General features: G+C 40.4%; 1 protein-coding gene across 2 annotated transcripts in view; it reads right to left on the bottom strand.

The window, feature by feature from the left end:
- PLEKHH2 (pleckstrin homology, MyTH4 and FERM domain containing H2) overlaps nt 1-16,996 on the bottom strand; it is a 118,676-nt gene that overhangs the window by 37,885 nt on the left and 63,795 nt on the right. For both annotated transcript variants that reach the window (XM_075127137.1, XM_048843009.2), the window contains exons 12-18: nt 15,454-15,590; nt 14,295-14,405; nt 12,933-13,019; nt 12,264-12,422; nt 8,873-8,953; nt 4,590-4,769; nt 3,426-3,534 (exon numbers count right to left, since the gene is read on the bottom strand). In XM_075127137.1, the coding sequence (XP_074983238.1) occupies nt 3,426-3,534; nt 4,590-4,769; nt 8,873-8,953; nt 12,264-12,422; nt 12,933-13,019; nt 14,295-14,405; nt 15,454-15,590 (864 nt within the window). The remainder of the gene's footprint in view (nt 1-3,425; nt 3,535-4,589; nt 4,770-8,872; nt 8,954-12,263; nt 12,423-12,932; nt 13,020-14,294; nt 14,406-15,453; nt 15,591-16,996) is intronic.

The following is a 16,996-nucleotide window of genomic DNA, read 5'->3' as shown; positions in this document are numbered from 1 at the left end:
TGAACAGATAATACATGGTCACTGCTTGCAAGTAATCATTTAAGATAATGACTTTACATAATATCTTTCATCCAAAAGGAACATAGCTTATAAACTCTTAATAACTGACTTTACATATGGGAATCATTTTGGCCACCAATAAAGTGCAGCCAACTCCTAAAAATGCATAGGAACACTTTTAATAGTAAAATAAGAGTCTCTCATTTGTTTGAAATTTCAGGGCAACTGAAGTAGGCAGAATCCAATTACCCATGTTGTAAAAGATCTTGGGGGGGGGAAGAGTCCTGGTATTTTTAATAACTGCAGGTATCATCAGACCTAGGTGTTACATCTCACCTGGAAAAACATTGCTTCCCTAGCACAGTACTCCCTAACACCTTGCTAGATAGCGATTCAGCAGAAAAACAAACTCATCTGTCTTTATGACTGAATATCAATCACTACTTTTTAAGCAAAATATGTATTTGGTTTCCATTCTGACCCTCCAAACACCTAGTACAATGTATCACAGTTGAGTTGAAAGGGTCTTCCCTATGTATTTTCCCATGTAGCCATGTTTATGGCTTTCAAATTCTGACAGGTATGGGAATGATATCACCATTCAATGCATCAAACTATTTCTTACAGAGCTTGAGTTTTTTCCCTAGAAATCTCCCATTCAAGTATTGAACTACCTCAAATCTGATTAGTTTGAGATCACTGTTTGAAGTGGTATGCTCTGTTGTGTGTGTCTAATCAAAACAGTACATTCAAGGTAGGCAAGTCTGGTACAACTCCTGTTCACTTGGCTCATTGTTTCCAAGGTTCATACCCCAATGATAAGTTCCTACATAAAGTTATTTTATTTTAGAAAAGTCGATACCATAAGGATCTGCTTAGAAGAGTTTCAGAAGTCACATTTCTGGCCCAAGAGGCTCAACAAGACCAACTGCCAGATTAGTTCTGAACACCAGAATCTAGCCACTAGTGTGATTTAACTTGCCTGGACTAGTCGGGCACAAGAACTCAAGCATCTTCTTACCTTATGTGTGGGAAGTGACTTACACTCAGGAGATGCTAGGGACTAAATAAATGAAAAAGTATAGCAAGCTATGCTACTGTGACATACTATGGACAAGAGAACAGTGCTGATATATTGTAGAGGACTCAGAACATCGCCACTTTCCTTGTTGATTGCCTTAAGGGCAGCACACACATTCTCCTTTTGCTTTATAAGACTCTGCTAAAAGCTACTTTTTTAGGCTTTAACTAGTTAAGTGTAGACACCCAACATACAGCCTTGCTCGTGTTGTCTAATATCAGCAAGTTTAGGGCCTGATCCTGAAAACGCTAACTCACATGAACTAATCCTTATTCCCATATATAGTCCCATTGATTTAAATGGAACTACTCACAAGGATAAGGTCCGCAGATCAGTCTCAGCATTTGTAACAGCAGATGCCCCAGCTAAGAACATTCTTCCACAGACTTTAGAGCAGCGGTGGGCAACCTGTGGCCCATGGGCCACACGTGACCGGTTGGTAATCCGCTGGCGGGCTGCGAGACAGATTGTTTACACGGACCATCCGAAGGCACGGCCGCCCACAGCTCCTAGTGGCTGCAGTTGGTTCACTGTTCCCAGCCAATGGGAGCCGCAGGAAGCGACAGCCAGCCCGCATCACTTTCCGCAGCTCCCATTGGCCAGGAACGGTGAACCACAGCCACTGGGAGCCACTGGCCCACTAGTGGATTACCCTGACAGGACACATGTGGCCCGCAGGTTGCCCACCACTGCTTTAGAGACTGAGTGTCTACAGCTGAGCTAGAGATATTTAAATAAATTAAAAACTCAGTTTCTATTTCCAAATACAACAATGTTTTGGCCATAAGGAACAAGATGTAATTCTGAATTTGGGCAGACAGACACATATCATAAAGCTTCAGCTCATTTTTGACTCTTCATGGGAGACTATTGTGTAACTTGCTCATGCCTGATCCTGCTGCAGCAGCACCGTGTGGGGGCAAATGGCCATTTCTCCAAAATCTATGTCTACCCCAGTTTAGTGCAGGAGTGGGTTTATTTTGGCAAGGTGAAATTTCTGCCATGAGTACTCAACGTGCTTGCTTGTTGGCAAGAAGAGAAGTGACTCAATAGTCCTTTGTTTAATAAAACCTACTTCTTTTATGGCACTTTCAATCAGTAGATATCAAAGCACTTTACAAAGGACGTCAGTATCATTATTGCCATTTTAGAAATGGGGAAGCAGAAGCACCAAGAGGGGAAGTGACTGGCCCAAGGTCACCCAGCAAGACAGTGGCAGAGCCAGGAATAGAATCCAGGTGTCCTGTGCTTCCCTTTCTCCCTGTACAACACCTCAGAAGAGCCTCACATTTATTTTAAGTCTCATAGAGGAAACAGGCTGGAATGGGTACTGTTGGTATGATGTTCAAGGGCTGAAATAGTCCTATCTTTGTAGGAATCAAGTTTGCTCCTGCTGCCCTTCTGTTTAGCAGAATCATCATGCTATTGTCTGTGTCAAGACTAAAACTTTAATGACTTCAATGACCCATAATTTATGTTATGTAATGTTTTGTAATTCTGACTGGCAGTAGCAGAGCCAGGTTTTGAGCACTTGGAGTGTGGGTGGAGGGGAAAGATAGGTATTGGTGGTGCCACCTTCAGTTATACCTACTGGCTTGAAAATGTACCACACATTGACCTAAAGGCTGCTGGGGAGGCACTTGCGTCCCCCATTATCTCCACCACTTCGAAAAGAAAGGGTGCTAGTACTAAATCATCTACAGAGTTGTAGCCCTGGTTTGCATTTACAAGGCCTTCTGTGTTCAGACCCTGATGTAAACAAACAAGTAGCACTTCTTACTGGGCCAAGAGATCTCTGAAAGATTTGGAGCCCTTTGATCCTGCAGGCAGCACAGGTAGTCTAAACCAACCATCTCTACTAGTCACCTAGATAGCAGTGTCCTAACTCATTAGCAACCAATAAATATAACCCCATCAGTAGCACATTATAGGAATGTCAAGTACATTAAAATGGATGGAAAGTTCTAAGGGGTCTTGGCCCCTTTTGTGGTTAATTCACTTTTGTGGTTAATTCATATTAAAATTGGAAGACAAAAGGCCCAAAAAAGCCTACTATGGAGCTCTTGCTTCTCTGTGAATAAAGTGTTTTGAATGTCTGTAAATGTCTCAGGTCTTTTCTACTGAAACCTAGTGACTAAACATTTACTGTTCATGAAAAACATGTTCTGAATTAACAAACTGACTATATCAAAACACAAGTATTAAAAGCACTAGAAGCTCTGCCTACAACTATAACTTCACTTTTGATATGTACAAAAAAGAGTGACAAATTTGGGACAAATACACTTGGAATATAGTTGATCAGATAAGTATTAAGATTATGTGGAACCAGAAATAAACTTACTGTGCTCCCCTTCCACATTTAACAGTTTGCAAACAAGCTGTTCAAATTCTGATCCAACATTTACATTGGTGCTCCCAGCAGCCACAGTCAAATGATAAAGCCAAGTGTCCTATAAGACAAAAACAAACAGAACCCAATCATCATTCCAAGCAGATTTTTGAGAGTTTAAAATATTAAATATTTTATTGAAATTTTCCAAAACAAAGAACTTCAAAAATATTTATTTTCAAAAATTCTACAGATGAATTTGGCACTCATGAACAATATCAATTGCTTCATACACACAGATTCTCAAGAAAGCTTAGCCAAAACATCTTAATCCTGACTTGCAGCAAGCTTTCTAGTCTACATATAGGTGTCTTTTGAGCAGAAAGTGCACTCAAGCCAGATGTGATGAATGTTCAATAGAGACTAGGAAGAGGGCACACACCTTATTTTTTTCACATGTAGTTGAGACAGAATTTAAATGACTGAAAACTGAATTGCGGGGCACTAACTCGCTAAACCACTGAGTCATCTTATAAGAAAGCTTTTCTCCCCACCTCAGAGTAGTGTTATACCTTCCTGTGAAGGCCCAAGGATTTCCCCTTATTTTACTTCCCTATCCCTGATCAAGGCCTTATATTAAAATCACCATTCATTTTAGCCAAGGAGAGCAGAACTGAGTCAGCGATCATCAAGAGATGCAAAGTATTCCCTCCTCTCCTCTCTAAGAGGCAAATATGATGTCTTTGTATTAATTATTGCCCTTCCCACCTGGGGAATAAGATCAGGAAACAAAATGAGGTCTACAAGACTGTTAAAACTTTTATTTTATAATGCTCTGAAATAATCTCTCTCATATTATTCCTGTTAGTCTTCCCCTTAGTGTACACTAGTTACCATTACGGCAGTAAGGATAGGAGTCCACACAGGAAAATCTACTGACATTTTCCAGATACCTTAAATGGGGTCAGTTAACTATAGTGATCACTCAAACTCTGATAAGTATGTGTAAAAGTGTGACCATTTGTCTGTTAGATCAGACCACCTTCTAGATGGTCTAGCAAAAAAGCCCCTTGTCTCTGACTGTCCACATCTTACTCACTGCAGAAAATGTTCATAACACAGTACCATAATTACAGCTGTCTTACTGAAACTTAAGAGATAGGGTACATTTACTACCTTCTCATGTTTCGATCCTATAAGAAGATAGGTAGGTCCTTGCTCTTTAGGATGGATAAGAATGGTATAATGTGTTGATAATAGACTGCGACCACTGGCCTCATAATCTTCATCTGAATCACATGACCTGTCAACTTCTTCAACTTTAGCCTCCCAAAGCTTGATTTGACCCAGAGGAAACTAAAAGTAAATATAAGAAATAGTCAGGGAGCAAATATACATCTTGGATAACATCAGTTTTACAGTTCTTGATCTACAAATGAAGAGAAACTGATAAACTATAATCAACATGTTTTGAACATTTGACATTGGGGAAGTCCATAAAATTCTATTCTTTTAAGGTCACTAAGAACTGTAGCATAAGCCACCTTCCCAGTTTACAATCCCGGAGGAGAGGAAGCGTGATCTTGTCATTAAAGCACAGTCCTAGGAATAAGAAGACTTCAGTTCTATTCCCACCTCTGCTACAATATATCTACAGGATATATTGTTCTTGATAGTTGCACATGGAATGTGCAACCTATCTGACACAATAGGTCTTGTCTCTGGGAGAAGATGCAACCCTTGAGATATCCCAGGCCCAATCCATTTGAGGATTCTCAAGCTCAAGACCAGGATGCTGAATTTAAATTTAGGGCATCTCTACATGTACAGTGCTGCAGTGGCGAAGCTGCACTGAGGCAGCTGCGTCGCTGCAGCACATCTGGTGAAGATACTCGTATGTCGACAGGAAAGCTCTCCCCCGTCGGCATAATAAAACCACCTTCGCAAGTGGCAAAAGTTCTCCCACCGACATAGTGCTTTCCACACCGATGTTTATGTGGTGTAACTTATGTCACTTAGGGGGGTGGCTTATTCACAGCCCAAGCAACGTAAGTTCTTTCAACATAAGCTGTAGTGCAGACATAGCCTTAATCTCGTATTTGATGGGGCGTCACTGTGGCAACTGGAGCATCACTATTGCTGCCATTGGATCCTTTTCAGTGTCTTCAGTTTAATTCTCAGGTATAGTGGATTGCAGTATTTAAGCCTGGAGGTTACAAATGCATATATGACTATGGTCAAGTCCTCCTCTGTCAGGATGGATCTAGTCTATCAGTCAGCTATCGGTGAAAGAAGCAGTTTTTCATAGGTGTAACTATGTGGGCATCCACTATCAATGAGGAATACCGAAGGACACAAATACTACATACCATTTTCACAATTAGTAGGTGGGCTTATGCCCTCTAAAGAGGATGATATCATCATGCTGGCTAGTTTCTTGAAAGATCTCCCTTTCCCTACCTTTGTCTGGAGTATCATTTGTGTACTGCTGTTTATCAAGGCTGTGGTATCTTAAGACCATATATTTAATATGATGGGTGAGGGAAATGAGACTTGAGGAACTTGAGGAGCATCTTCCCATCACTCTGAGCTGAGTCTGATAGAAAGGATAGGAACCATTTCAGTGTGCTGCCACATATACCTGGTAAGAATTTGAGATAAGCCAGCACAACTTCATGGTCTATGGTGTCCAGTGCTGTGGAGAGATCCAGCAAAAAGAGAAGGGATATTTGTCCATGACCAAGAGCAGGTTGTGCACCATATTTATGGCACATTATTGGGTGGGAATGTTTTTAAAATATCACCAGAGACCAGGTGTAGTTGATGCTGACTCTTTGCCAGCTTCTCAATAATCTTGTTAATAAATTGGAGATTGGGTACTAGGAAGTAGCTGGCAAGTTTGATTGCATCAAGAATTGTCGTCTTGGATGCTGATTGGAAAATGAGTGTTTTAACATGAGTGGTAAGGTACCCCCTTTGAAGAAGGCATTGGCTGTTAGTGAAGGATGCATATTTCTTGGTTGTACTTCACTAACCAGAATGGACATGGGTCAAAGATACATGTGCTGGCTTGCCTTTCCTGTAGTGCTTCTTAATTTCTTCCTTTATGAACCGGCCAAATTCTGAGAAAGGGGCTGTTTAATCCTAAGGTTCAGAGATGCCATCTCAGTTCCAAGAAACCTTTGCTATGAAGTACTTGTGCTAAACAGTATTTTTATTAAACTTAAATTAGGTTTACAAGAAGCTGTGTTGACAGATGATTTCAGTTAGTGTAATCCTTCTCCATTGTTTGGCACATGGTTTTCAAAACAATAATGCTATTTTGAATCCTTTTAACCAAATGGACTCCATTAATGTAACATATACAGCAGTTTACATTACTGAATGCCTCACAGGCTCTTTATTTCTATACACACATTCCATTGTAATATAAACATGTTTTCAGTTAGCAACTCCTCGAATATTGAAAAATAAATCAGTTTTGTCTTTGCATATGCAGTATTTTTAAAGTACATTCTGATTATGAAAGCTGCACTTCTTCCACATTACCATTTAATAAAATAGTTGTTCATTTTGGTTTAAAAAACTGCAGTAAAACTTACCCAAATGTTAGACAACTATTTATGATGAGCCAGCTAACTGCCTATGTATTTCTAAAGGGCCTGCTCACAAGGAATAATTTTCAAAGATAAGAACTTGAAAATGCTTGTACTTTAAACATACAGATTTCTTACTATAATTGAGGTGAATACCAATTTGTCATCAAATCTCAGTCAATCTTTACACTGAAAATGTAAACATACCTTTTCTTAGTAGCTTCTCTGTAAAATGAGTTAGAAATTAATATTCTGAAATGAAAGTTTTACTGGATTTTGGAACATTATAGCACTGGTATACTTTCAAAGAGTAATATTAAATAAACAAAAATCCTGAAGTATGGCTTATTACTACTTGTTACAATGTACAGTACCGTAAATAAGCACTACTTTACTAGTTTAAATTTTCCACTTGCCTTCAATGACATTACTCACACTGCAAAGTTACTCATATGGCTTAGTGTTGCTAGGATCTGGCCCTAAATCAAGAACAAACAGCAGGAGGCAACAGGGAGAAGAAGAAAAAGGGAAGGATGATGGAGAAAACAATATGCCAGATCTAAAGCCCAGTGAAATCACTATTAAGCCTGACATGGTTACATGCTTGTTTAGAAGGATAATGTATATGTATGCCAAAAGTAACAATGGAGGTTCTCTGTGCTGCTTCTACTATTATTATTTTAATGATTTAATGGAGTCAATACACAGTCAACTGGCTATTGAGTTTAACTTTAATAAGGTTTGAAGTGAGTGAAATAAAATATTGTTAACGGCTGAGTTTTAGTATAAGACTGCTCAGATATCACCAAAATCCCCATTTTCCATCTCAGCAATGGAGACGTTTGGTCAGAGCAGTGGGAGAATGCACTGCCCAGAACGGGGGGGTGGGGCGGCATATTTCTGAGAAATGCTCCCCCATCTCAACAGGCGATGAGCTGCAATACTGGTTGGACCAGAAAAATGGATGCATCACTTCCAGAACGCGGGAACGGAGTAAAGCATGTGACCACAGATGGAGGAGCTGGGCCCCTTCTCTTCCTTGGGTTCTTGCATCCCACTGGCTGTTTGTGGGAGAGTGGGAGCTGACTGGCCCCTGCACTCCCCCTCCCAACAACCAAAACTTTCCCCCAGTCATCCCGAGTCCCTTGCCTCTTCAGCTGCCCTGCCCGACCCCAGGAACTCAATAGGTGCCCTGCCCTCCCTTTAGTTGTAGACAGTGAACTGTGCTCCCAAAAAAACAGACAGTCAGTCAAACCTACAGCATCTTGGAATCAGGAAGGATTTTTTCCCCACTGGGCCAAATAATTGGCAGTGGTCCAGTGGGTTTTTCACTTTCCTTGCAGCACTGTGAAGGCACAAGTGGGGTAAAGAAGACGACCTGGATGTCTGTATATTGAGGGATAATATAGGAAGGTTCAACTTGTTGCAACATGAGGCTGAAGTACAGGGCAGATAAAGGCTAAAAGGGCCAGCTGCAGAGATCAATGAGACTGAAGATTTATGCTGGTGGACCTGTAAGGAGAAGAGGAGACCTGAAGTCTTTGTAGACCAAAGTTCCCCCTTTAGTACCCTGAACCCCCCTTAGGGGTGAAAGGTGAGAGGACTTTAGAAGTGAGCTAAGTCCAGGGGGATAGGCTGAAGAGTCTACCCTCAGTTATTTGTTCTATGGTAGGAGCCTGTAACCCTGCACTAGGCTCAGTTAAATGCCTGGCATGAGATGGGTAGGCATATACTATTCATAACCAGTGTTAGTTAATAAAGTTGCAGCATCTCGATTAAAAATCCACCCTAGTGTCTATCTTTCATACACCTGAGAGTCCTGAGCAAACAAGTCACATTATTTTAACCATTAGAAAGACATACCTTATCTTCTTGACTACGGAAATAGTAAAGAGTTTTTCCAACCAGAGTACACCACACTCTTTTGGAGTATCCATGTTTCACCTGAAATTACAATATAGTTAAGTACAAATTATTTTTAATGTAAAACTTTTTTCTGAGATGGGCCCAGCCAGTGAAGCTTAGATACATATTTCAATTTCTCAGAATTCTGATGGCTGGAATAAAGAATTCCTGTAAAACATTACTATAAATATAAAAATTTGAAGCTGCATGACTTTCTGTATTACAGGCATTACAATTAAAACATAACAGGCCTGATTCAAAGCCCATTCAAGACAGCAGTAGTCTTTCCATTGGCTTTGGATCAGGTCCTACATAGAAAAAGCTGAGGAAATAAAAATTGGAGGGGACACTCAAACTACTACAACTAATGGTAATTAGAACTCTAATAGTGCCTTACACCCAAGAATTTACAAGCACTTCATGAAAATTAAGTATCAAAACCCATATGAGGAAGGTAAGTCTTAACATCCCCATTTTACAGCAGAATAAAAGCAAAGGCACAGAGAGATTAAGTTATGTCACACAATAAGTCAGCAACAGTCAGGAGTAGAAGCTGAGAGTCCTGACCACTGAGTTCTCTGCTTTAATCACCAAATCAGATTCCCGCCCATGCTAACTTTGACTAACATCATTCCTTTGAAGAGATGAAAACTAGCTGGTGAATGGAGTGGGATAACTGAGAGTAAAGTTGGAGAATAACTGAGAGTAAAGTTGGAGTAAAGAATGGAGTGGGATAACTGAGAGTTGCCTGCTTCCCCCAGGTCCATTGAGTAAATTAGCACAAGGTAGTGCTAAGTGAGTGCATCTAGCACTCAAGAAGTCTGGTTATAACACAACAGCCATGGGAGCTGAAATGAAGTTCCCCTTTATTCCCCACTTATGAAGTGGCATCACTAGCTTTTTGAATGGGGAAAAACATTTTAGAACAATCTCTAGCAGTAAGGTTATTGTCCCATAACTGCACAGATTAGGACAGATAGTTTCCTCATTCCTACCTATTCTTCAATTCTCATTAAACCATTGTAAAGAATAAAACAGACACCAATACAATTTTTTTCAGAGACAGCTGTGAAACATAATGCTTTCTCACTGACATCACTGAAATAAAGGGATTCTCTTTCATTGATGTGACCTAGCTGGGAAATCATTACACTGGCTCAATGGTTAACTTTTTAATTTATTAAATATTTCAAAACTTTATATTTCTAAATAAATAAGGTAAGACAGTCTTGTATTCACTCATAAGTATCTACTATAATTGATATTCTATTTATGACCAAAAACAGCTGGTTTTAGAAGAGCATATGAAGTGACTGTATTCATGAAACCATGAACTTGAAAATCTTCTTTGTTTGTACCTAGTATAGTTATAAGACAAATACACCTGAAAAATAGGTAGAGAAAAAAGTTGTTCATCTCTATTTTTTCATGTTTGCTTTGTGAATTAGATAGCATTTGGTCTACAATCAATTTAAAAAGTTAAAATCCTAAAAAATCTGTTTTATATAAATTTTAATGGAAATATTAAAAGAATCTATGCCTTACTGTAAAAGTAAAGGAAATTAAACAAGAATAAAAGAAAAGCTACAGTTTAATTTAAACCTATAAAAGCAAACCAATTCCTCTTGTTCTGTTAATGCTTTAAAATTACAATTATAAACAAATTCCACCATCACCACAAGAAAACCCTTAATGGATTTGAACAAGCCTTGGTAAAAGTTAATTGCTGGAAGGCTTCATTAGGCTGTCGTAGCAAACCAACTATACTCATAAGTACAAAATACTGATGACGCTGAGGAGGAGGTGGCACTTTGCTGTGAAACAGCTATTGTTAAAAGCTACAGAAGAATTGATTCATCTTTAAATTTAAGCTATTTTAAATTAAGAATGGAAAGTGCAGTTTGTACCACAGTGTAACACCAAACTGAATTCAAACAGGGTAGAGAATCTGCATATCAAGTGATAAAAATAAGGAAGGTCTAGAATACATTCGTATAGACCAACATTACACTTTCATTGACTTTGCTATCTTAAAAACAGAAAGCCCCTTCCTGGTACTTCAGGCACTAGGCTCAAAATTTTCAAACACAGGTGACTAACATTACCTACATCCATGTTTAGGGTACTTAAATGAGCAGTCTGATTTTTTTTTTCCAGAGGTGCTGAGTGTGAGACCCAGATTTTAAAAAATTGGCCTAATTTTCTGATTACTAGGTAAATAGATTGGGTCAGATTCTCTGCTGTGCCCCAGCCCCTTTGTGCTGCTCTGGAGGTGCAAAGGGACAGGAAAACAGATCGATCTGGCCAGCTGATCACTTTCCCGGCATAAAGGTATACACAGCTAGTGCAGAACTAGGTCCTGCACCACATTCCCACCCAACCCTGATACTGGTGGCATCAGGAGCATGTACATTGACGGGATCATGCTGAGCTCTGGCTGTCCCCACCTCATGTATACTCCCTTGAGACAACTGTCAGCTGATTCTCTGCCATTAAGGGCTTTTCCATTAGTACTGACACAATACACAGACATATAGCATATTTAATAAGAAGCTGGAAGGTGTTTCATTCTTCACAGATCAGAGGAGAACCTAAAGGTGAAACCCCTGGTAAACTGCAATAGTTTCTACATTCCTGTGAATACATTAATGATACACAGTCGAAGAGCAACATCTAAATCTGATGAGTAAATTAACCTTAACATAGTATATTCCCTCACTCTACACACCATCCTCATTATCTTGAAATATCTTGTTTTGACTGCTGATGTTGGAAAAAAGAGAGTGCCTCTTACACAAATGTTTAAATTGAGGCATGTGCTGAATCAGGGCCCTAATGATGTACAAACAGAATTCAGCATGGAAGGTAGTGAATCAAGTGGCCAAATGAAAAAGACTTGCCAACTTAGATTTTTATTATGGTATAAGAGGAGTAGGCAGTCCTTCTGGTTTATTCACATTGTAAGAGACGCAAACCTAATAGCACGTCTACTTTAATCTATTTACTCTTATGCTAAATATTTATAGTACATGTACTTTTGGACTTTAATTTTGGGTGTCCCTCAAACAGCACTTTTGCAAAACCACACAAGGGTCAATGCCAAATACTGCAGCCAACTTAGATACTACTGTACAAAGAAGTCCTTGTTAAAGATCCAATTATGCTCCTGTTGAAACCAACTGGAGTTTTGCCACTGACGTCAATGGAAGGACTGGTTACTAAAATTAGTTTACTACAGGTGTTTTATACAGTTCTTGTTGCCTTTCTTCACTTAGAGATATTAAGCAGAAATATTTTTAAAAATAAAACCAGAATAAAAATACTTTGTTAGGGAAATAAGTGTCCCTACCTTGGTCAGCAATCCTTTCATGGCTGGCTTCACATCAGGCTGTATGAAAAGTGGACTAGCAGCCTGAACTTTAAGAACATTCTGCAGTACTTTGATCCACTCTTCTAAGATGTTTGGCGAATCTGCAGTCAGGTAGTATGTTCGTTTTTCTGTGATCAACTAAATAGTGACAGAAAAGATGCCTTCAGTTCTAGGAATATGATGAATTTCAACTTATTTAAAACAATACACATTTATAAATACAAAATATTTGCAACATTTTTACTGTCAATTTTCAGAGTAGAACCGCTTAATGGCCATGCAGAGCAGGCAGCCCTATAGTTGAGATCTCATTTGAAAGATCCCCCTATAGTAAATTACATGGGATTCATTTTACCTAAGTTGGAATCGCAACTGGTGGCATGTGAACCTGTGGTTTCAGAGTGCTTGGAGCACAAAGCCATTCCCTCTGGGTTACATGTTACAGGTAACAATCTTACCTTGACAAGAATATGAAAAAGATAATCCTATATAGTCTTTTCCATCTCCAGTTTCTATGATTGAAACAATCCCTCCCCCCTCAGATGGAGGGCACTGACTGCCTCCAAAAGGAAACATATTTGGAGGAAGTGTCACTTTTAGGGGTGGAAAGAGACGACCCTCTAAAAATACAAGGAGACAAGGAAGCACCTGAACTGTTTGTTTTCCATCACCTCTTACAATGTGGCTGGATACGCTTAACTCAGTTTGACCTTGTGGCTTTCGAATTACATCACTCTGTGTGAAAGAATGGGAAAAAAAGGATAATTCATCTGTAATAGTAATACAATACTGGTATAACACATTTAATACTTGATCACTGGAAGCATCCAGCACCTAGGATGGGGCAGGCAAACAGACCATTTAATCCAGCCCTCAGCTCCTGCCGGGAAGCAGGATCAGGGTTGCCCCGCTCCAGCCGGAGAGCAGGGTCAGGGGCTTGCCCCACTCCGCGCGGCTCCCAGGAAGCAGCTGGCATCACTCCCCCCTCCAGCTCCTACATAATATGTGGAGGCATGGCCAGGTGGCTCTGCACGCTGCCCTGTCTGCAGGCACTGCCCCCGCAGCTTCAATTGGTTGCGGTTCCCGGCCAATGGGAGCTGCAGGGGTGGCACCTGTGGACGGGGCAGTGCACAGAGCCGCCTGGCTGCACCTCTGAGCCAGAGGGGGGACATGCCATTGCTTCTGGGAGCTGCTTGCAGTAAGCGCCACCCAGAGCCTGCACCCCTGAACCCTCCCCCCAAGACCCAATCCCCTGCCACAGCCCTGATCTCCCTCCCGCCCTCCAAACCCCTTGATCCCAGCCCAGAGCCCCCTCTTGTACCCCAAGCCTGTGATCCCCAGCCCCATCCCAGAGCCCTCATCCCCCCTGTGCCCCAACACCCTGATCCGCCTCCAAACCCATTGGTCCCAGTCCAGAGCACCATCCTGCACCCCAAACTCCTCATCCCTGGCCCCACCCCAGAGCCTGCACCCCCATATGGAGCCCTCACACCCCTCCCCTGCAAACCAGCCCCCTGCCCCAGCCCTGATCCCCCTCCCACCGTCTGAATCCCTTGATCCCAGCCTGGAGCCCCCTCTAGTACCCCAAACCCCCCCATCCCCAACTCAGAGCCCTCTCCCCCCTGTACCTGAACCCAGAGCCTCCTCCCACACCCTAAACTCCTCATTTCTGGCCCCACCTCAGAGCCCACACTCCCAGCCAGAGCCCTCACCCTATCCCGCATCCATACCCCTAATTCCGTGAGTATTCAAGGCCCACCATGCAATTTCCATACCCCGATGTGGCTCTCAGGCCAAAACATTTGCCCATCCCTGACCTAGCAGGTACAGTGCCCTGAAATCCCATAAGATAAAAGTTGAGGGTGTTCAAAACTTTGAGGAACTGGGCTCTTTATTATGAAATGTTTAATTTAATGTATTCAAATGAAGAAATTTATTTTTCCATCTGGCAATTTTAGAGTCATTTAGAGGAATCAGGAACTAAACAGCAAACACATTACTCATACTCACCGGAGACTTGTAGTACAATAACTCACCGCCTTTGAGCACAAACCATCGTCGTTTCCAGGTTTTTACTTTGCCACCCATTTTTAACAAATATCCAGATTTTTCCAATGGCTCCTGATTATTTAAAATAAAAAATAAGGGATGTAATATATTATAACAAGGTATTTTGCCAAAGAAAAAAATGCCTGCATGGTAAATGATAATTATTACAATACTTTAGCTTTTTATAGTAGAAAGATCCAGTTTTTACATGCATTAAGATTCATGAGAGACAAAGTATTTTTCCTATTTTACAGTTAGACAGAGGTACAGAGATTTGATGCACAGTAAGAGCTAAGAACAGAACCCAGGACTCTTGTTGCACAATAAGAGCTAAGAACAGAACCCAGGACTCCTGATTCCCAGACCCAGGCTCTAAGCATTATACAACATTTTAATTAAATAATTATAAAAAACATTCCACATAAAGCTTGTCATTTTAAAAATATATATGCTCAACCCCTAACTTCTGGCCTAACCAACTGAACAGTCCCAGAGAATTGTAATTCCGCAGCTGCACACCAACACATCTTTAGTGCAAACACCAGCAAAACAAAGCTCAGGGTTTGCTCTCTGAGAAAAGTGTCAGGAATTGAGGGATATGGTTCTCATCCCCAATCAGCCAAGCTGCTTGGATACCCAGGCCACCGTCATTAATACAAGCGGTAGTGAGGAATACAGTTGCAACACGTTATCCAACACTGTGGGTTTGGATTCTGTGATCTGTGCAGCATGCAGACCCACTGACCACACGTCTGATATGCTCACAGTCCCCCACATCCTATGTGAGGAAGTTCCAGACACCCCATCTATGGAAATCTTCTGTACTGTATACAAGGTGGTACGTAATTCTCCCCACCCCTGACCCTCTAGTGGGGTCTCTGCTGTTGCTGGTGCTGAGGCTGCTCCTCTGTACACCCAACCTGGTTCTTTTACGCTGTGTTTAGATATTTCACACACAATAGGTCACCCCAAGTCAGCATATGGGTCATTTAATTAATCTGAACACACTGCTACTTGTAATCATTACACTGTGTGCCAAGCAAATTTAGTACTGGGCTTTGTTAACATTAGGTGTAGAAGAAAGAAATACTATTATTCTTTGCATAACTTTGGTACTCACATTTTTTCCATTATCACTAGATGAGGAACAGGTTTTAGGGAGTTTCTGCTCTGGCTCTGAATAGTCTGTATCTGTTGAGTAGGCATCAGGGGGAATAGCATAGTCACTTTCTGAGGTCATAGAAGACAAAGACACACCTGAGCAAAAAAGCAAAAAAGATGCCAAATGTATATTTCTTTGCCATCATATTTTAGATATGAGAAATCGGGCACGGGTATGGAGGGAACAGCTGAGCTGGGAGTTGTTGACAAACTAAAATATTAATAGCATTCCAGGGGAATTAAATATTTTTGATGAGAATATCAAGCAGTGCAAGTAAATTCCTTAAAAGTAATAAAGTGTTTATTTAGGAATTTGGCAATGCTCCTGCCACATAAACATAAAGAATGCCAAGCACAATGTGAAAAATGTTATGTTCAAGAACATGATTAAAAGCAATTTAATATTTATGGTTGTAAAATATTCTTAAATTTCAACTTATTATCTGAACTCAAAGCAGAAGATATATTGGGAAAAATTAAACTTTCTCACATGGTCTACAGTTTTCAGCTACTGGAAAATAATTATTTAAATAGACTACTGTAAGTCATCAACTTTGGAAGGCTTATTTGACTTTCAAGTGAAATCTGCAGCCACTGAAATTTACAAGGATCGATTCTTGATTCCTCTGTGCAACTGCAGCAATGTAAATGGTCCTTAGAATGCTGTAGAAACTCCTGGACAATACTTTACAGCATAAGTGGATTTCCAAATGATGTAGAGTTGCTGCAAAAAAAACTTTATCCTTCCATCTCTACAGCCCCCAGCATAAGGGGCAAGCCAGAGCCACACTTTAGCTATTCTCAGCTGGTGGAGAGCAGCCAGAGCACAAGTTAGAGCAGTCCTAAGGCTGCCAGCAGCCCATCATTAATTTCTTCACTTCCATAAATCAGGTTCAGTGTATATGACAATGTCTCTTTGTCATTCTTTAATCTTCAAAAAGAAACAGTGTTCTCTAACTCCATCTCTCTCTGACAATGTGCATAAGAGAGTGATCCTCAGCACCTCAACAATCAAATTGAATTAAACCATGAAACGGGGATTCACAATATGAACAGGCTGTTAGTTATGAATTAAAACTAAAATTATTCCAAACAGGTGTGCAAACACTCCAGTAAGAAACAAAAATATAATACTGCCACATCCTGTTGTCACTGCTTCATCTAAGAGCAAGATATCAGGAGAATCTTTCTTTCAAAGGAACAAAATTCCAAAGGAAATAATTCAGTGATTCCATAAAGTCTCCAATTGACTACACTTGCCCATAATTTCAACAGCCATAGATCAAATATTAATTTTCTACCCAAAAAGCACTGAAGCCCATATTCCTTACAATCAAATGGGGCTACTTAATGACTTATGAATGAAGGAAAATATTTACAGTCTCTTGTTTAAAACATTTGTTTACATATATATATCTTTTAAATGCCATCAGATTAAATAAATTAAGAGTTCTGCAGTAGATCACTAGCATTTCTGTACATCATATTACGTCTGTCTATTT

The sequence above is a fragment of the Caretta caretta genome, chromosome 3 (assembly GCF_965140235.1).
Source record: "Caretta caretta isolate rCarCar2 chromosome 3, rCarCar1.hap1, whole genome shotgun sequence".
NCBI classification, from domain to species: Eukaryota; Metazoa; Chordata; order Testudines; family Cheloniidae; genus Caretta; species Caretta caretta.
Note: the sequence above shows the minus strand (reverse complement) of the source record. Positions and strands in the feature narration are given on the sequence as shown.